The 21424-nt window shown below is 43.6% G+C and overlaps 1 protein-coding gene across 3 annotated transcripts in view; it reads right to left on the reverse strand.

The window, feature by feature from the left end:
- Window positions 1–17489, reverse strand: part of CIP2A (cellular inhibitor of PP2A) — a 30378-nt gene extending 12889 nt beyond the window's left edge. For all 3 annotated transcript variants that reach the window (XM_075515063.1, XM_075515057.1, XM_075515049.1), the window contains exons 1-13: window positions 17306–17489; window positions 15534–15681; window positions 14041–14153; window positions 12359–12453; window positions 11623–11719; window positions 10516–10638; window positions 10215–10360; window positions 9457–9532; window positions 8119–8346; window positions 7474–7633; window positions 6467–6608; window positions 5603–5702; window positions 4618–4736 (exon numbers count right to left, since the gene is read on the reverse strand). In XM_075515063.1, coding sequence (XP_075371178.1) covers window positions 4618–4736; window positions 5603–5702; window positions 6467–6608; window positions 7474–7633; window positions 8119–8346; window positions 9457–9532; window positions 10215–10360; window positions 10516–10638; window positions 11623–11719; window positions 12359–12453; window positions 14041–14153; window positions 15534–15681; window positions 17306–17407 — 1649 coding nt within the window. In that variant the 5' untranslated portion in view covers window positions 17408–17489. The remainder of the gene's footprint in view (window positions 1–4617; window positions 4737–5602; window positions 5703–6466; window positions 6609–7473; window positions 7634–8118; window positions 8347–9456; window positions 9533–10214; window positions 10361–10515; window positions 10639–11622; window positions 11720–12358; window positions 12454–14040; window positions 14154–15533; window positions 15682–17305) is intronic.
- Between the last annotated feature and the right edge of the window lie 3935 nt (window positions 17490–21424).

Consider the following 21424-nt stretch of genomic DNA (forward strand, 5'->3'; position numbering starts at 1 on the left):
ATAAGAAGATTGACTCATGAAAAGGCAGAGTGCTACCAATAAACCTTAGTTTTTCCTTGTCTGCAATGCTATATTGAATACATATTGAATGTCAACGCTCTATTGAATACTATATCCTATTGAATACAATATAGTCAATGCTATATTGAATACAATACTATATTGAATACAGCACATTTCCTTTTGTAAGTTTTAGCCAAAATTTAAGTATGCAGATAAAAGTGCAGTTGGTTAAAATTTATACAAGGAAGAAAACACAAAAGCTTAGACACAAGTAATTACAGTACTTATATTCCAGTGTCTGTATGTAACTTGCGGTTGGTATTTTCAAGGCAGCTACTAATGACATGTTCCAAATCAGAAAGAATGAGAAGTCAAAAGAGCTGATTTTCGAGGCACCAGTCAAAAAAAAAAAAATCTTTTCCTTTCCATAAATTCCCTAAGTTATCCCAACCACTTCACTGAAGTGCTGTCTCAATTTTTTCCTAAGTGAACAGAGCCTATTTTTAACTCACATTTATAGACACGTTATTTGGCTATTCCACTGTACAACTCCAGGCATAATGGATTGTACAGATCCTTCATTCTTCCAGAGTATTTGTTACTGGCTATTATAAAAGTGTTTCCTATATCCACAAAATCATGTGATCATAGAACAGTTGAGGTTGAAAGGGACCTCTAAAGATCATCTAGTTCAACTCTCCTGCTCTAAGCAGGCTGCCCAGGACTACATCCAGTAGTTTTGACTATCTCAAAGGACAAAGACTCCACAGCTTCTCTGGGCAGCCTTTTCCTTTGTTTGACTCCCCTTACAGTAAAAAGGTTTTTTCTTGTATTTCAAGTTTGTGCCTACCTCTTGTCCTGTCAACGGATACCACTGAGAAGACTCTGTCTCCATCTTTTTTGTTCCTTTCCATCAGACATTTATACACATTGATAAGATCCTGCCCACGTCTTCTCAAAACAAAACAATCCCAGCTCTCTCAGTCTCACCTTGTATGACAGATGCTCATCCCTCAAACATCTTAATGGCCCTTAACTGGACTCACTGTAGTGAGTCTGTCTCTCCTGTATTGGGGAGCCCAGACCTGGACACACCACTCCAGATGTGGTCTCGCCAAGGTTGAGCAGAGGGGAATGATCACCTCCTTCGACCTGCCAGCAATACTCTACCTAATGCAGTCCAGGGTGCTATTGATCATCTTCACCATTCTTGAAGACAGAAGTCACATTTGCTTTCTTCTAGCCCTCAGGAACCTTTCCCAATCACCGTGACTTTTCAAAGATAATCTGGGGTGGCCTTGCAACAACATCAGTCAACTCCCTAAGCACTCATGGATGCATCCTGTCAGGTGTCAGGGACTTCTGTATAGTCCAGTTGGTTTAAATGTTCCATAACCTGATCCTCTGCCACCCAGGATAAGTCTTCCTTCCTCTAGACTCTCCCATTGCTCTCAGGGACCTAGGATTCCCAAAGGCAAATCATACCAAGACCATATCAAGACCAAGCTGAACAAGGCATTGAGTAAGTAAACCTTTTCCATGTCCTTTGTCATCAGGTCCACTGCCCCATTCAGCAGAAAGGCACACATTTTTCATAGTCTGTCTTCTGCTGCTGATGTACTGGTAGAAGTCTTTCTTGTTGCCCTTCACATCTGTCACTAGGTTCAACTCCAGGTGAGCTCTGGCTTTTCTAACCCCATCCCTGTATACTTGGACACTTTCTCTATATTCCTCCCAGGTCCTCTGTCTCTGCTTCTGCCTCTTGTATGCTTCCTTTTTATAATTGAATTTTGTCAGGAGCTCCTTGCAGGTCTCCTGCCACATTTGTTTGATTTTCTGCTTGTTGGGATGGGATGGACTATCATTAAGGCCTTGAAGAAAGTGAGGCCTTTGGGGAGGAGAAATGAAGAGGATGGGGCAGGAGGGGAAAAAGAAAAAATAATCAACCAACCAACTCTCCTTGACCCCTTGTCTCCTTAGGGCTGCATCCCATGCGATTCTTCCAAGCAGATCATGAAAAAGAGGCCAAGATTTGCTCTCCTGAAGTCCAGGGTTGTGATCCTACTTTTTGCCGTGTTCCCTCATCTCAGGAACTTGAACCTCACCATCTCATTGTCACTGCAACCAAGGATGTCACTGATCTTCACGTCACCAAACAGTTCTTCCTTGTTTAGTAGTAATCAGGTCCAGCAGAATGTCTCTTATCATCAGCTCCTCTGTGTTACAAAATGGTCAGTGTGCTCCAGAAACCTGGATTGCTTGTGCCCTACTGTGCTACTTCTCCAGCAGATATCAAGATGGTTAAAGTCTCCTACAAGGACCACAACCTGTGAATGTGAGGCTTTTTCCAGTTGTCTAAAGGCTTCATCTACTACTTCTTTCTGATTTGGCAGTCTGCAGCAGACACCTACTACAACATTGCCCATTTCAGTCTGCCTCCTAATCCTAACTCATAAACTCTCAGCTAGTTTATCTGTCCCAAGGGAGAGTTTCATACATTCTCTCTGCTCTCTCATAAAAAGGGCAAGTCTCCTTCCTCACCTTTCTGGCCTATCCTTCCTAAAGATCCTGTATCCATCCATTGCAGCACTCCAGTCATGTGAGCCATCCCACCACAGGTCTATGATTCCATAGCCCTGTAACTGCATGCAGACTTCCAGTTTCTCCTGTTTCTTCCCAATGCCATGTGCATTATTTTGCACACATTTCAGAGAGGCATACCACCTCGCTGATTTCCTAGGAAGAGTATGAGGGCTTCTCCCCCACAATACTGTCCTGTAGGCAATCTCTTATTTATGCGCATATTGGGGTGACCCAGCTTTAGCCCTATTATGTTGATTGTAAGGTTCCTCCTGTTCACATAAACCCAAACCCTTTGTTTTCCAACCCAGTCTACCACTTCCTCACTTGACTGTTGGTCGTCTTTTCCCCTCTCTTGTTGCTTTTTGTTTAAAAGTCTCCTCATCAGGTTGGCTAGTCCTTGATCTTCAGTCTCACAGTCATGGAAACCAAACTAAAACTGTTTCTGACACTGATTGTACAACCAATTGTTGACCTACAGAATCTGTCCACTCCTCCTCAAGCCCTTCCCTGCTCCCTGGCAGAATCGAGGGGAACATGTGCCCCCATGGCTTCCAGCCATTGCCATCATAGGAATCTCTGTTTACCAGCCCAACAGGCATAGACTCTGTCTGCCCCTCCTTTGGTACTTCTGGGGTCTCAGGCACTTGAAACTGCAAGTTCTTGAAGAAGGATCTGGTTAATCTTTTCCTCATCATCTCCAATACTCACAGGCTGCTGACCTCCCACAGCTCCTTTACTTGGCACCACAGATTCTCAGCAACTGCACACCTCCTGCAGACTAGAAGACCACCTCCTACTGACCCAGCCTTAGTAAGAGGTCCCAAACACTCCCTGCAGCACAAGACCTCCGGAGCTGCATACCTCTTCTGAAACTATTTGGGTTGGCACTTCAGCTTTCAAAGTTTATTTTGTACCTGTTTTGATGGTTTTACAGACATACCGCTATGTAAACAACATGCCCACCCCACCCCCCTGTATTCTCTCCTGAAGTCTACAGCTAACTAGATATATTGATATATAGTACTAGTTGGTAATCATAAAAACAGCACTGATGTTTTCAGTATGAACACAGTTTTAGACTCTTATTACAGTGTTCTTATCACTAGCCTATTTGTGTTATGATAGAAAAGAGTATGATTCCTTAGGGTGTAGGGAGGGGTTTTTTTTGTTTGTTTAGTTTTGTTTGGTTTTTTTAAAGTTCCTGTACATGCCACTATCTTCACAAGCTTTCACAAAAACAACCAAAAAACCACAATGAGGTAGATTACCATAATTTGGTTAGGTCTTCTTCCTTTATTTTTTTCCCCCCATATAAGTAGTAATTCAGTCACTGTTCTAAGATAAGCTAGTTATGTTACAAGTCTTTCACTTGAGAAAAGCAGCTCAAATGCCAAAGGCATCCAATCTGAAAGTCCTTTCAAACAATTCCTATTTTTGTTTTCAAAAAGCTCTGCTAACAAAAAGGGCAGAAGTTTCATATTGGTTTTCTAGGTTGCAAAGACCATGATAAAACAGGAAAAAACAATTTTAAATTGTATTACATATACAGAAATAACTCCATCAAATAGCTTCTCAATATTTTTTTCCCCTACTTAGACCACCTTAAATACTACCTGAACTGCCATCTGCCTGAGTCTTATACTATTCTGTTCTTTCTTGGAAATTACTGCAAAAGGGTATGCAAAGCTTTAGGAACCAAAGAGTGACATGTGTGACAAAGTTCAGTAGAGAGGAATCTGACAGTCAGAATATTAGATGCACTCCAAGTAGCAATTTTCAAGAACAGACTTTAGACAAATGAACCCTGAGGGACAGCAGTCAGTCACTACTATGCTCTCTAGGATCTGATGTTAATTGAATACCATCAGCATTTGAACTACTTCCTCCAGCCTCACTACTGTCTCTTAACTTAACAAGACAATTTTTCTAAAGTTTCTGTCTCTGATGAACTGAAAATAATATGCCAAGAAACATATCACTAAACCCATAAACATGTCAAATCCTACCAGATTACCACAAAAATAAACTTACACTATGGCAGGAAAATCTGGTAAGGGTGCAGCCTCAAACAGTATTCCAAGTCCCACTTGTACTTGCTCTCTATGGTCTGATGTTAAAGCAAGTGTCAGAGGTGTAATCAAGCGTTGATCCTAAAAAAGGAACTACTTTGGTCAACACAAGATATAACAGTCAACAATAAGACCACCATGCAGACATAACAATATTAAGGCCTATGAGCACAGAAATGTTTTATTCAAAGCTTAAGCTACCTTCTTAAAGTTTGCCCTTCTAAGTTTCTGAGCCTGAAGTCAATGGAAGATAAGTGGTTTTAAAAATAGTTTACACTTCGGACTATTCAGAAACATGTTTTCCCATTAAAGCCAATGCAACGGGTAAAGAGACTACTTAATTCCTTCAAGTTTAAGTGCTTGATTTCCATCATCAAGGGTCACAAGCTTAAGTTTTATAAGGATTTTCTGAGGACTGCGAAACTCTCATTGCTACCCATTAAATTACATGATTCCTGTTCTTGAAAGAAAACCTTCTAAAACAGCATGAAGTGTTTGACTATCTGGATTACTTTTCCACCTACAAAGTAAATTGTTAAGGTACCATCTGACCAATAGTTACCAGAAGCTGTTTTGACTATGCAAAGTCATAAATTAGATGTAGATATCCAACAGTAACAAACACCACAAATAATGATATGGTTATGATAACTTTTTTCTAGTTTGCTACCTTTAAATTGCAGTCCTAATGCAGTCTTAAAAGGATAATTCTTACCAGGCAGCTGAAGTATGATTTCACATGCATTACTGAAAGAAATGATTGGAGTAAAAGGAAACTGCTCTTATTTTAGAAGAATTAACAATGAAACAACCTTTAAGAATTGTGCCCAGGGGACTATATCTTCCTAGAAGTTTTACCACTTCAGAGATAAGCATGCAAAGTGTTCAGAACTAAAACTATGATACTTTTTCACAGATACACTTCATAAGACATTTTAAAATCATACCTGCAAAATTTTGTAGAAGCTGACCTCCATACCAGGTACATCCTGCTTCAGTCTGCTCATAAGATCAAGTGTTTTCAAAATAATATCAGCAGCAAGTTTGCTTTTAAACATACAAATAGAAAGGCAAAGTGGGAGAAAAGTCAGAGCTAGATTTGTCAAATCAGCACTGATAAATAAATTCAGTCAATTTAAAAAAATTAATACCTTCACAAAGAAATGAAATATGTCTAGCAAGGCAACAATGCCAACACCAAGAGGAGATCACTGAGTTCCTTGGACATGCTGCTGAGCTTTTCCAGCATACCAAGGACAGCAACAGTGAAGAACAAAAAAACACTTTCAGGTTGGATGTGAGGAGGGTTTAATCATAGGTCCAATTATATTTCACTGGGTTTTGGCCATATAGCTTAGTTATATCGACATTCAGGTTAATGACACTGAGCTGAAGGAATGTATATTCCATTTTCAGTGCAATAATTCCCCGTCCCTCCTAATACGTTATATTTTTGAACTCTGGTTGCATAAAATCAAAATGAAAAATTAGGTGCTATGAGCAGTTCTAGTAAGCTTCAACTTGGATGAGCTTGAATACTGCATGAGGCTTAAGGTCATTGTTCCACATCAGTGGATCTCCAGCTTATGCTGAAAACAACATCCAAATGTTTAAGCTAGGTTTTACTTATTGAACTGACCAGCAACATTACTTTCTATTGCCACAAAAATACTAAGTTTGATTTAAAAATAGTATTGATTTATACACATTTAAATGGTACTTTCAACTACAACATATTTTCCATGGCAACAATATCACAACTGTCATACAAGTCTTGCTAAATCAGATTTTAGATAAATTTGTGTGCTCACCACATTTTAGAGTCCACTACTTTTGTCCCCAAACCAGTATCAATCCCACTATAGGTAAACTGGTGTTCTATTAGAGACATGCATTGGCTGGCAGTCAGTACCTTCGAGGCATGCATTTTCAGTATGTCATCTCTACAGAGCAGTAGACTGAGTTAAGAATAAACTTAATACACCTATGCTTAGGTATTGACACTAAAAGGCAACATTTTCTAATAATAAAGGACACAAAAGTTAGTGTATTGAAGCACAAGAGCCTCCAAAAACGCTTTAAAAACCCAACTACATAAACCACTTAAGTCGTGCTTAACTCACAAACCAAGTAAGCTTCACTTTTCAATTAAAACACACACTTACTTGGAAACAGACAGCTAAGGGAAACCACAATAAAGTGAGTGAGTGGCATAAAGAGAGATGATGAACAAAAGGCAGTGAACAATCAGTCCCTAATACAAGAACTAGTTCTCTAGGAGCAAATAGCAAAGAGACTTTTTCACAGAACGCAGCTTAGATGCAGGACTACATCCTGCAGTCATGTTCTCCTTACTACATGACAGTGTGTATACTAAGGACTCCAAGAGGAGTGTAAAACTGTATCATTCCACATTATTTTTCCTCGTTCCACTGATCTAAATTTATATCATATTTGTTTGGGAGCTGCACTTGACTTAGCTAGGTGAAGATACTATACTGATCAAGAAGATGGACACCCAAACTCCCCTTGTAATTTCAACAGAAAACACTAATCTTCATTTTTGATCTGCAAAGTGCTTCTATGCTGTTGATCAGCCACCACATTTTATCCTGCACCACCATATTACACAATAATTTCACAGCAATTAGAAAGCTACTTAAGGTCTTTCAAGATGACAGTCCTAAGTAAAATTAGGGCAATTACTGTCATTAAAAGCTATTAAAGTGACCCAAGATGGACATTTCTTCTAACATCTTAAGCAGATCATAGTGGAGGAATAATAAATTAACTGCCAACAGGCACATAAAAAGGATATTTGTCAGAACATTAACAGCCTTGACCATTCTTTCACACTTTTTCTTCAATAATAGCTCATCCACAGTCTGTTCTGGCATCTGAAGATGATCAAGAAGAACAGGCAGCAAAAGATCCACAAAGTGTTCAGCTGAGGTGCTGTTCCCAGTATTAATAACATCCTGTAATAAACACATTTTATTTTATGTCAATATTTAAAACTACAGAACAAGGAAGCCAAGTCTACCCTACCCTTTCCTCTACCAGCCTGTCTTCTAGCTTTCCCAGCCTCTTCCTATTTCAGGTTTAAGACTGCTGATCAGTATCATACTGGAGGAAGAAGTTTAACAAAGAGCACAGAAACAGCAGAGACTTCCTCGCTTCTAAAAGTCCTAGAAAGCAATTCTTTGATAGCTTTGTATCTACCTCATGACTTCATGAACTGCCATATCTTCCACTTAACTTTCAGTGCAGGCATATTTCTAAAATACAGCATGACTTTAAAATAAAAGTTGGTTTAAAGTATGGAATTCTAGAACAGGAAGAATCTTGTTTCAGGTATATTTTTACATGCTATTTTTCAAGGAAAATACTAACAGTTTAAAAAAATAAATTAAAATATAGCCGCTAAGAGAAGCTCTTTAAACTCAGTTATCAGTCTTGGTACCTCAAAAATCTCTTTGAAAAGTTGCAATGCTAGAACTGAACAGTCTTCAGAGCCTTCCAATGGCTGGTTTGACAAGTGCACCAATGCAACAGATGGTTCAAAAGTCTTTGAGCGAGTCACAAATCTGGTATTTCCAGAGACTGGCAAGCCAGATGGTTCCAGTATTGCCTGCCGCAGGGTATGACGCAGTTCTATCACAGAACAGAAGGCAAGCAGCAGTTCTAAGATCTGTGTGAAGTGAATGAGAGTTCAAATGCTTTTAAATCAAGTACTTATACAGAAATTGCAACTCCCATAGCACAAGTCTAAAAAGATATGTAAGTTCTATGCAACTCCTTTTAGCACTAAGTTTTCTGAAGAATAGTTTTCTTTCCTTAAAGCCAAGTCAGCAGGAGAAATACAGTTCATTAGACTGGTGAAGGCTTGTGAAGGTTAGTATTCAGTGTATTGCTTTCCCTTCTTTTTTAAAAAGCATGACTGTTGGCTAGCTATCTAATAAGCAATAGAAATGTGTATATGCTCAGAATGAAGAAAGCTATGGAAGGGAAAATATTCCGAGACACAAATAGATGCACATGTGCATACTCAGAGACGAAGAGGAAAGCACTCTGGAAAGCTCCTTGTCAACATGTCTTTTTAAATAAAACCAATAAACCACAACAACAAAAAAATCACATACACAGAAACATTAGCATTTAACACTTACTATGATGCAAAACACATTCATAAAAAGAAGCTTAAGATTAATTTCACAGATGTATCAAGCCCAAATATTTTCACAACATTTCATATTTTAGCCTTTAGCAACAGCTGACCAATGTTTCATTTATGTAAGGTGGCAGTGAGAAAGTCAAATGCAACAGTTAACTGCTTAATCGAACATGGCATCAATTTGTTCAACTAATATGAAAGAACTTATTCCTGAGTCTTTGAAGTTAGCATCATGGTTCCCTGATCATCAGTTCAAAGTCTGAGTAGTATTAATTCAAGTTTTAGCCAATGAAGTGGGGTACACACTGCATTTCTAGTAGATCCCAACATTTCTTATTAGCCAAAGCACAAAAGGTGTTTATGTTGGCTTTTTGCCTTTATGTCTGTTGCCTGAAAGCAGACACACATAATCTGGCAAAAACCCCAACCATTACAAATTCAACCTGACAGCCTTGTGAACAACTAGAAAAATATAAGCTTGGTGAATACTGTAGATCACTTAAGAGTCCTGAAGTCAATGTATTTCATTATCAACCCTTGTACACAAGGAACCTACTTATGACTACAGAAGTGGAACCAGATTAGGAATTGTACCCTCTTAGGTTTAAACTGAAAAAGTATAAATACCTTAGATGATGAATTGGGATCCCTTCCATGAAGAAGATCTAATACTTGACCAAGGCATGAGGTAAAGTGCTCATATCTACAGCATACATAGATGAGACAAAGAGTTGGAATTTCAACACTCATTTATACCAACTGAGGAATGCAAGCGCCCCATTCTCCTCCTTACCCCCAAACACTCCAAGTACAGTGATAGTTTTGGTAATGTAATTTCTATTTAACATAGACTAAGCTTTAAAAATATTTTAAGATTAAAAGCAAATTCCTTAAGATAAGATTTTCCAGCTATTTTTACTGCTAGATATAGATTCAAATTTAGCAACTAAATTCTGCTAGCTGAATTTGCAGAATTAGTCAAGCCCTCCACAGAACTACTCTGTAACGCCCTCCAGTAAAATTATTACAACTTGAACCATACTATTCCACTTCAAGATAATACAGGCCTGTAAAAGGCAAGATAGCTATTCATCAAGTTGTCTGACAACCAATACTGTCCAGAGAAAGAATTAATGAACACAACTATTAAATATTCCTTAAGTGACAATGAAAAAACAGGTTTTGATTCACACTGCTGTGTGAAACTAGAAACACAAGAATCCTTTAGTTTCAGGTACAGCAGTTATAATCAACCAGTAAGTTTCGAAAAGCATCTAGGGAATTTTTTTTCCAATGTTTGGTTCAGAATACAAATAGCATATAGCAAAGGAACTGAACAAGAGCTTCAGAAAAATATCCTGTACTTTTAGGAAGTGAAGCCATACCTGGTAAGATAATCTGCAACTTTGGGGTTCTTCAGAAGATCCATGAGTAGATCAACAGAGTATTTTCTTGTTAGAGTACCATCTCCATTTACAACAATATTGAATATTAACTGAAATGTCTGATGGATATTTCGAGCATGAAAGAGCTGAAAGGAAGAAGAAAATCATGTATGGGCACATACTTACTTTGCTGCGTCTCTTGCTTATTAAAACTAGCTGGCATTAGAATTTTATTTTGCCAGTGTGACTATTAGTTTTATCTACAACTAAAGAATAGAACAGACTTTAAAGTATCACTTACTTTTTCTCCTACTTCTTCATTTAAAGTAAGGCTTGATAATACTGAAAGTGCAAACACAACCATAGTCAAACTACTATGGGCCAGGAAACTTATTAAGGTACGATAGAAACTCTTCACATTATTCTAAAGCAAAAGGGAGAAACATAGGCATTATACATTTTATTCTGTTCTATAAAAACACCAACTTACAGATTGTACATATTTACTAATAAGCTGTACAAATCATGAATAATACAAAAAATATTAGAATAACAACTGTTCTCTAGGAAATCTATTTTCGTGTTCTACTGCACAATACTGGTGTTGATGTCAATGACTAAATTCACTGTTGAACTTGTATAAGGAAAAGGAAAAAACAGGAAGAAATTCCATCATTATTTTAAAGAAAGACGAGAAAGTCATTTTGCTAAAGTCTCTAATCAAAAATAACCACTGAAAATTGACACCCACCTCTTCTCTGCTCAGTGACCAGATCTGACAACAGTTCCTTCTCCCTGCCCGCCCCCCCCCCCCCCCTTTCTTCCAAGGTAAACCGTACAACATTCACTGCCATGCAGATGAATTTGTATTTCTGAATTGAAAAATAAGCTATGCTTGCACTGATTTATGAAGAGACAGGAACTGAGTAGCTCAGATATGGATGTGTATTTGAGGATTCAAGGGCCCTGACCTGACATAAAGATCAGTGGTATTTTATTGATTTATCTTTTAAAAAGGCAGAGCTCTTTCTTGGCCAAAGTTAATGCAGCTTACCAAAAATCCAACTACAGTCCTTACATATTAGCAACATTTAGTTTTTCTAAGGAAGAATGCTCAAATTTTAAATTCATCTTTCATTTGCAAAGAACAGATGCAGAAACTGAATGCATAACACAAGCTACTGCAACAACACAGAAATGTAGAGAAGGAAAGAGAATACCCAACTTCCTGTTCTACTGGTTATCTTCTCCAATACAGGAGAAATAACCGCCAACTCTGGAGAACAAACAGGTCAGGGTTATTATTGCTGTAAACAAGTGCATAAGAAATACTAAGGTGATTCCCCAGAGTCAAGTAACTCTTTTGCCCTCAAGCCAGAGAATCACGTGACAAAAGCAAAACTCTTACCACAGATTTTATCTGAGTCTGAATAGATAAGTTGTGACGACAGAGGTTTGCCAGGAGTCCTAAACACGGTATCGTTAACTCATCTTCAGTGGACTGACTTAAAAGAAAAGTCCAGAAATTTATACAAAGATGTTTTTATTAAAGCATCCAGAACTTAGTTACAAGAATTTGTGGGTTGGGGGCGGGGTGGTTGGGGGACTTTTTATTTTGTTTTGGGGGTTTTTTTTGTTTCATTTTTTAATTAGATACCATTCCACCAAGCAAAGCAAAATTCAGATTGCAATCCCCATAGTGTGGGCAGTTTTTAACTGAACACATCTGTAAAAAAAACAGTAGAGATCAGTACTATCAAAGGTTGTTTATTGCAGGTGCTTTTAATAGTAATTAGATCTCTTACAAGGACATTTGCACAAAATTCATATTAATCTAACGTAAGTCTGTTCCTAATGACAAGCATGAATTTTCTCCTGCCTCTTCTCTTTGTTAGCTCCCTGCTCCCAGGGGTGTGGAGGTGGGCTAAGAGGCCAATTAATATTCAATCACCCGAAGTCCCACAATCACTGCATTTGACAATCTGTAACAACGTGGTTTTCAAAGAAAAAACTCTGTTAACTTCAGAGCAAAAGTGCCACAGCTTACTCTGGAGACCAGGTTAGTGCAATATGCTAATGGCCTTCAGAAAGTTTAGAAACTTCGCTAGATATTTCCCATAAGAGACAACTGAGTACACACTTACACATGATGCATTAGAAATGAAATTAATTCATCGATGTTGGCACCAGCGCAAAAGACTTGAACATTGTAGGTTAGCCTCTGCAGCAACTGAATACTCTGAGGAAATAAAAACCTATTCACATATGTCTTTCCTATAGCATGTCACTGAAGAACATTACAAGTTACAAAAGCTGAAACTGAAAGGACAAATAACAAGACACCACAACTGAATTAATTTTCAGACTCTAATGTTAACATAACAATTACACGAGCCGCTGCAAGCCCATTGAGTAATGTCCTACCACACTCACGTACTTATTAAAAGCCCAAGCAGATGAATAAGGTTTTATTTTGACAGAGCAGTTACCTTTTTAGCCCATTCAATTCTCCCCTTTGCTTCATCAGCAAGTTCTCCATTCTGTCAGTGAGAAAGGAGCTTTGTCCTATTGAAAGATCTAGAAGTTTCACCAAAATCCAAAAAGTACTTTGCAACCTCTTGCAGCAAGTATGTTTACAGGAAAACAGGTTTGCTGTAAAGACTGCCAACAGATCTAATGGTAGTAAAGTCCTTCATACAGCATTCTTTCAGCACATAACAGAACTGAGTTAATATAAAGTTAATATACTCAAACATGACAAAAATCACTGCATAGTATAGCAGCTGAAACATATAAATATCTAAGAACTTAAAGGTCTTATAATGGGATCTACTTGGTGGCTACAAAATCTCTCCCACTGACTGGGAAGTCACCTGGATCCCTCAGCCTTCTGGTACTCCTAGTGCTTTGAGAAACTGACAAACTGTGAGAAAAGCATTCTTTACTGGATGCTTGACTCATTTTCTACAGATCAAGGGCAGCAGAACTGCTAGCAAATTCATTTTCTGTTTTCCCTCTCCAGAAGAGAGATGTGACCACAGGTAGCCAGCAAGCACTTGCTGAAGTCTCAGAGCCATATATGGGAAAACCTGGGCATATTTAAAAAACAAATAAAGAAAATTTTGCCCAACTTTACTGTTCAATACACAGAAAGTACAGGTTAAAATTGTTGAAGTCAGACTGTGAGATAGCATGTGTTCATAAAAAAAAAAAAAAAAAAAATCAATGTCTGCACTTGGCTCCTAAAAGTAAGCTTCCATTAGCACAGCCTCCCTGCATTCACTGGCAGATAGCACTGACCAGAGGGAAGGAGGCATACATGCCCTGCAAACCTTCCATGAGAACTGGTAGCCACAGCTTTTGTTCCACTCCTTCACAATTACCTGTCAAAGTATTGATCAGGCAAAACAATCTTCAGGCTTTTGTAATGAACATTAGGAGAAATACCTCAACTGGGAAATAACCTTCCAAGCTCTCAAGCAGTGATTTCTTGAAATAATTTCAAAAACAGGCTTTTTGTTTGGTTGGTGGTTTTTTTTAGGGGGTGGGGGGGAGAGGGTGTTTGGGTTTTGTTTGGTTTTTTTTTTTTTTTAAATTAGAGCAGGGGAGAAGCACAAGCAAGATTAAAGAGAAAATACAGAGAACTCTATGCAATGTTAAAATCCTGTCATACTAGCTTCATCTAGCAAATAGAGTACACAGCTAAGGTCAACTTTCCCTCAACACATTATTTCAGATAGAGGTTTTAAAGAGTTATTATACACATACAGTATAATGTATACTATGTAACAGTAGCCAAATATTATTAAGAATTAGTTCCCGTTACCTGTAATAAGACTGGGTCGCTAAGATTAGTAGAACTTCGATGAACCACTCCTGCCAGCACACTGGTCAGATTGTAGGTATCCTGGAGAGCTTCTCTAATTTCATTGTCTAAAGCTAGAATTTAAGAATTTTTAACAAAAAACCCCATCCAATAGCAAAAGCAACTGTTATATTAGCTACCAATCTAAGCAGAAGCCAAAATCTTTGACCAGTGTTTCATGTATATTTCACAAATAATTACAAATAAATCACAGCTCCCAGTGTTTCATGTATATTTCACAAATAATTACAAATAAATCACAGCTCCTATGCACTTGCATCTCTACCTTAGTTCTGAACTTACAGTTAATTGAAACACTAATACTTTTCCTTAAGATGCTTGTACACTGAAGGAATGGCCTACCTCCTACCTACAAGATTTTAGTTCTGTTTGAGATCTTGAAACCTGCACTTAAAAGGCTTTAAAGCTTAAAATCAATGATCTCAGTTTCTTGCTTCACACTATGGTGGGCAACTAGAGTAAAACTGATGCCTTGATAGTTTTATCTAGTAATAGTTAAATAAAAAAGCCAGTTTTGCTTAGGCAGTCCTGGAAAAGATGTAGCAAACAAGGATGACAGGTAAAACAACAGATCAGTTGGAGGAGGACTAATTCTTAAAGTTTTCCAGACCCAACAGGTTGGAAAAGACAGTTAAGAACCCCAGTGACAAACATAATTTTACAGTAACTGTTTCAAAAACCTAAAAGGAAACTCAAAGAGGCTAAAAACTCCAAGAATCAGAGAAGATAAACAGGGGGTCATCATAAAGGACTCAAATCTTGAATAACTACTCATACATGATGAGAAACTAAGCAGCGAAGGAATAATTTTTCCATGTATATGTAACCTACACACGTAGGTTATAGTGAGCACAGAGCTCCCTAGACAATTAAGTCCTACTTCTGTGAAATGGAAAGAAAAAAAAAAATGCATCTCAAGAAACAAGAGGCAGTAAAACTTGATTTGTAATTGGGGAACTTGATGCACACAGGCCCAGGCCATTGGAGAGCCCAAACTGCCGCCCAGCAAACACTCCAATGGGAGAGGTAAACTGAGGTGATGACAATTGTTGATGTAACATGGCTTGTCCCTATCTTTGCATCCCCTAGGCAGGTTTCTTCACTTCATTAAAAAAGGTAGTCTTTTCAAGCTCCAAAAATCAAGGACAAGAGAATAATTCCCCACCCACTGAGGAAACAAATTCTGACAAGCATGATCACTGTCATTTCACAGTGATGACTTCAAATCTGCTTCTCACGTTGATTTAACATCTTATCTGGCCTTGTACATATAGTCAAGTGGCTCAGCCAAGCACGCCACTACAATGAAAAACACTTAATCTTTCACACCTTATGCTTTTTCCAAGAAGTTCATCACCCATGCCACAGAATCAGCACCTGTCTTGTCTTCTCTTTCCCAGACCAAAGATAAAAAGTTCAGATGCAAACCTTACCGAGCTGTGATAGCAAAGTAACCACAGACAAGGTTAGAGATGGGTTTATATTAGCATCCTCAAGGAGTTCTACTAGGCAACTGAGACATTCACTTGGTAGAATCTGGTTTGAAGCAAATAATCGTGTAAGCTTCAGTCCAGAGATAACCTGGAGATGAAGGGAGAAAAACAACCTTAATTACTAACTGCAACAAAGTATTAAACACAAAAGTCAAAGCACAGAGTTGTATGAAATAGATCTTGCCCTATTTGGCAAACCAGGAATGTAGTGCCACTCTAACAGGACATTTGTATTCACATTTGCTGCAGAAAAAAAGTTTGGGTTTTTTTTTTTTAAAAAAAAAAAGGGTTTTCATTCCTGTGGATGCGTTACCTTTACTCTTGGAAAGTACTAAGTTTACACTGTGATCATTTATAATATATTGGGGCTTCTTTTGTTTGCTTGCTGACAGCATTCATAGTAAGAGCACTGTTTTCAATCTCATAGCTGTAGCAGAGCAACACATTGTATTTCTTCACACACTGAACAGAATTAATACCACATTACTCTTCCTACATATGTTTTCGCATAGATAAAAGATAGGGGATTTTTATTTTGAAAGAACAGCCAAACAGATTGCTCAACACAGACATTTAATAATCAGCCTTCAGCTCAGCGCAACAGCCTGCTTTCTAAAGACATGGACAGGAACCCAAAAGTGACACTCTGCCGGAAGGATAAGCAGTAACAGGTAGTGCTGCTCTGGGAGCACTCTGTGCTCAGGATGAAAAAAATGGAACCCGAGTTCAGGGAAACCTATATAAGAAGATGCTGAAAATTATACATGTGCACATCAACACAGGTAGACATGAGTTATACTTGCATAATAGAGGAACATAGTGTTTTTGCATATCCCATCTACCTCTTTACAATGGATACAGAGAAAAAAGCTAAGCTGAGTACTAACTCTTATATTAATGTTTTAGCAATTAAAAAAAAAAATCTGTATTTGAAAAAGGTACCTTACAGATTAAGCAATTCAGTCAATGTGTCAATCTCTTGCCATACCAAACATGCCCACCGCAAGGGTCGTACACAAAGTTCTGCCAGGAGGTCAGGGAAATGGAAAGGCCTACGCCTCAGCAGCAAAAACCTTCGATTACGTGTTGCACAAAACTGGCAAACTACAGATAAAAGACCAGTTCATCATTCAAACTCTATTTTTAAGTTGTGAAAAGAAGTGATCCTTGTGGGTCAGAATTTAGGGGATATGAAAAACAAAAAAAAGAGAAGTCCCTCATAAGGCACATTATATGCTTAGCCTAGGTGCACATAAACGTACTGCACACATCTGTAAGTACACACAAAAACCATAAAACGTTATAATAAACGACACAGAAACAGTTCGGAAATATTGCTAAAAACGGAAAAGTTTCTTCTGTCCGACAGCCTCGCTTGGCCACCAGCTCCCCTGGCAATCGGTCAGCGGGCGACTGGCCCCGTCTCCAACCGCTGAGCCACAAGAAAAACCACGGGCCCGGCCGAGCCAGCCCCAACGGGCGGCTGCAGGCAACGCCGGGGCAGAGCCGGCCAAGACCCCAGCGGCTCCAGAGCCCGCTGCAGCCACCCAGGGCGATGAGGGCGGAAAGAAGCCAGCCTAAGCCGGGCCCCGAGAATAGCCACCCGTGCCCAGAAGGGGAAAGAAACACCACGCTCACCCCCACATTCGCGGCCGCGCCGCGCTACCCGCTCCCACCGCGGCCTAGGGGCCCAGGACCGGCGCTGCTCTCACCTCCAAGCTCCGCTGGAGAACCGCCGCGTTGGACGGTGTCTTGGCGGCCCGGTACTGCGTGGCTGCTAAGAGCAGGGATTTCAGGGACCCCAAAGCATCCATCGCGCGACACCTACCCTCTCACACAAAGACTCTATAAATCCAACTCGTATCTCCCGCCGCAGCCGCCATTTTGATGACAGCTTCCACTGACGAAAAGCAACACCCGAAACCGCAAAGCATGAAGGGAAAAGGCGACTCCGCCACCTTCTTTTAAAGGGGACGGAAGGGGGGAGGAGCCACGGCATGCTTTCGCTCGCAGAACGGTATGGGCGTGTCGGGGACCTGCCGCTTTATCCCGAGACAGAAGAGAGGGAAATCCAGGACATACAACCGCTTCGGTGGGGCCTCCGCCTTTGGGGGTCACATGCGGCCGCGGCGATGAACAAAGTTAAGGAACGCGACTTTTCCTACGAGGAGGTGTGTGTGGCTGGGGCGTGCTGAGTCGTGCAGCCCCCCGCCTCTGGCTGAGTCGTGCAGCCCCCCTGCCTCTGGCAGGCAGCCGCAGGACTGGAGCCGCCGCAGGTTTCCCGCTGCGCCCACAGCCCTCCTTTGCCTTGCTGCTGCCTTGCTTTTCCAGGTCAGGCTTTCCCGGTCAGCTCGGGGGTGGGGTTGAGCGCGGGCAGCAGGCAGGCGCCCCTGGTGCCTGGGGCTCCCTGCCCTCTCCCGTGGGAGGGGGAGGAGAGAGGCAGAGGGCAAGAAGGATGCTGCGGGCTCCGGCTCGTGGCGGGCGAAGGAGGAAAGGCAAAGGTGCCCGTGCGGCGCTAGCCCAGGTGCGGGCGAGGCGACGCCGAGCGGCAGAGCAAGGTGCGCGGGGCCCCCGCGGCGGGCTGCCGGCGGGCAAAAGAGGTGGTGGGGATCGAACTCGGTGCCCTGCGGACCAGCGTCCCGCGACCTGGCCGCTCCTCTAACGCCGATCCCCACCACCGGGCTCCGCACAGCGACCCCTACAGGCCTCACACCGCCCTGCGCCCCACCGCTCGCACCCGCGCCCTGCGCGCCCGCCCCGCGGACGCGCCGCCGCCCGCCGCCACGGCACCCGGCACCCGGCACCCGGCACCCGCCGCCTCACACCCCCCTCCCCTCTGCTCCTCCGCCACACGCACACCCGCCTGCCCCTCCCGCGCACACCAGCCTCTCGCCCCCCCGCCTCCATTGCCCCCGCTCTCCGCAGGCCCCCAAGCCCCGCACCGACCCCACCTGCCCCCCGCCTCCAGCTACAGCCGGCCGGGACCGCCACGGCCCCTCGCCTTCCTCCCCGCTTCCCTGACCCTGCTTCCCCTCCGGACAGCTTCTCCTCTGCTGCCAGAGCGGGAGGCCTCCCGCTGCTGCCGGCTGCCTGCTCGCGGCCTCCCGGCGTCACCAAACTTTCGCCACCGGCCCGTGCCGGCCCACGAGAGAGGCGGCAACGCCAAGGACCGTGTGACAAGAGTCCTTCTGTCCTCGTGGGCGTGAGGTGGCCCCTTCCCGTCGGGACACCCCGCATGCGCGGACCGCACTTGCTCCTTAGACCTTTGGAGCGCTCAGGTACGACGTGATTTGGCCCCGCGCTGCTCAGCCCGCACACGCACGTCCCGCTGTTTTGCAGAGCGCCTCGAGTCTACGGCGTCATCATCCGCCTGCTTCTCTCTTGATCGAAAGGTCCCTGGCGTCGCTCTCGCTGCCGTCACTTCTCTGGCGTGCCAGCTAACGGGAGGGTTTTGCAGCGGTGTTGCAGGGGCTGGGGTGCTGGCCTTCTCTCGATAGTCCAGGGGTGTCCTTTATTCCTCAGGGCGGGGGCTGTCCTTCTCCTCCTTGCAATGAGCTGGGCTCCTTTAGGCAGGCTTACTTGACCGTGGCTACTACACAGGAGGCAACGTCCACTCTCTATCTACCCACGCGTCTTTCCCTTAAGACAGTTCCTCCGAGTTGGACTCGTAGGATCATAGAATCCTTTGGGCTGCAAAAGACCCTTAAGGTCATCGTGTCCAACCGTAAGCCTAACACTGCCCAGCATGTCCCGAAGCGCCACGTCTACGGGTCTCCTGAATACCCGCAGGGACGGTGGCTCCAGCACTTTCCTGGGCAGCCTCTTGCAGTGCTTGACAGTGCTTCTCCGGTGAAGAAATTCTTCCTAACGTCCCATGGAAACCTCCCCTGGCGCAACTTGAGGCCGTTTCCTCTCGTCCTGTCGCCTGTTACCTGGGAGAAGAGACCGACCCCCTCCTGGCTACAGCCTCCTTCCAGGTAGCTGGAGAGAGCGAGAAGGTCTCCCCTCAGCCCCCTTTCCTCTGGGCTAAAGGACCCCAGTCCCCTCAGCCGCTCCTCATCGGACTTGTGCTCTAGAGCCTTCCCCAGCTTCGGTGCCCTTCTCTGGACACGCTCCAGCACCTCAGTGTCTTTCTTGTTAGTGAGGGGCCCAAAACTGAACACAGGCTTCCAGGTGCGGCCTCACCCGTGCCGAGCACAGGGGGACGATCACTTCCTCTACTCCTGCTGGCCACGCTATTCCTGGTACAAGCCAGGATGCTGTTGGCCCTCTTGGCCACCTGGGCACGCTGCCGGCTCGCGTTGAGCCGGCTGTCGGCCGACACCCCCGGGGCCTTTTCCGCCGGGCAGCTTTCCAGCCGCTCTTCCCCCAGCCCGTAGCGTTGCACGGGGTTGTCGCGACCCAAGGGCGGGAGCCGGCGCTTGGCCTTGTTGAACCTCATACAGCTGGCCTGGGCCCATCGATCCAGCCTGCCCAGATCCCGAGAGTAGCGAGGGAGCTGGCGGAGGAGCTTGCCAAGCCACTCTCCATCCTTTATCAGCAGTCCTGGTTTACAGGGGAGGTCCCAGACGACTGGAGGCTTGCCGATGTGACGCTCACCTACAAGAAGGACCGGAAGGAGGATCCGGGGAGCTACAGGCCTGTCTCAGCCTGACCTCAGCACCGGGGAGCTTATGGAGCGGTTCATCTCGAGTGCGCTCAACAGGCACGTGCGGGCCAGCCAGGGGATCGGGCCCAGCCAGCGCGGGTTCATGAAAGGCAGGTCCTGCTTGACCAGCCTGATGTCCTTCTGTGACCAGGTGACCCGCCTAGTGGATGAGGGAAGGGCTGTGGATGTTATCTACCTGGACTTTAGTAAAGCCTTTGACACTGTCTGCCACAGCATTCTCCTAGAGAAGCTGGCGGCTCGTGGCTTAGGCGGGCGTACTCTTTGCTGGGTAAAAAACTGGCTGGGTGGCTGAGCCCAGAGAGTTGTGGTGAGCGGAGTTAAATGCAGGTGGCGGCCGGTCACAAGCGGTGTTCCCCAGGGCTTGGTTTTGGGGCCAGTCCTGTTTAATATCTTTATCAGTGATCTGGATGAGGGGGTTGAGTGTGCTCTCAGCAAGTATGCAGATGACACCAAGTCGGGCGGGAGTGTCCATCTGCCTGAGGGTAGGAAGGCTCTGCAGAGGGATCTGGACAGGCTGGATCGATGGGCCCAGGCCAGCTGTATGAGGTTCAACAAGGCCAAGTGCCGGGTCCCGCACTTGGGTCACAGCAACCCCATGCAACGCTACAGGCTTGGGGAAGAGCGGCTGGAAAGCTGCCTGGCGGGAAAGGCCCCGGGGGTGCTGGTTGACAGCCGGCTGAACATGAGCCGGCAGTGTGCCCGGGTGGCCAAGACGGCCAACAGCATCCTGGCTTGCATCGGGAATAGCGTGGCCAGCAGGAGTAGGGGAGCGATCGTGCCCCCTGCGCTCGGCACTGGTGAGGCCGCACCTGGACTACGGTGTTCCGTTTTGGGCCCCTCAGTACAAGAAGGACACTGAGGTGCTGGAGCGTGTCCAGAGAAGGGCAAGGAAGCTGGTGAAGGGTCTGGAGAACAAGTCTGATGAGGAGCGGCTGAGGGAACCGGGCTCGTTTAGCCCGGAGAAGCGGCGGCTGAGGGGAGGCCTTCTCCCTCTCTCCAGCTGCCTGTGAGGAGGTTGTAGCGAGGTGGGTGTCGGTCTCTTCTCCCAAGTAACTAGCGACAGGACGAGAGGAAATGGCCTCAAGTTGCCTCAGGAGAGGTTTAGATTGGATATTAGGAAAAATTTCTCGACTGCAAGGGTGGTCAAGCGCTGGAACAGGCT

The sequence above is a fragment of the Mycteria americana genome, chromosome 1 (assembly GCF_035582795.1).
Source record: "Mycteria americana isolate JAX WOST 10 ecotype Jacksonville Zoo and Gardens chromosome 1, USCA_MyAme_1.0, whole genome shotgun sequence".
In the NCBI taxonomy this organism is placed as follows: Eukaryota; Metazoa; Chordata; class Aves; order Ciconiiformes; family Ciconiidae; genus Mycteria; species Mycteria americana.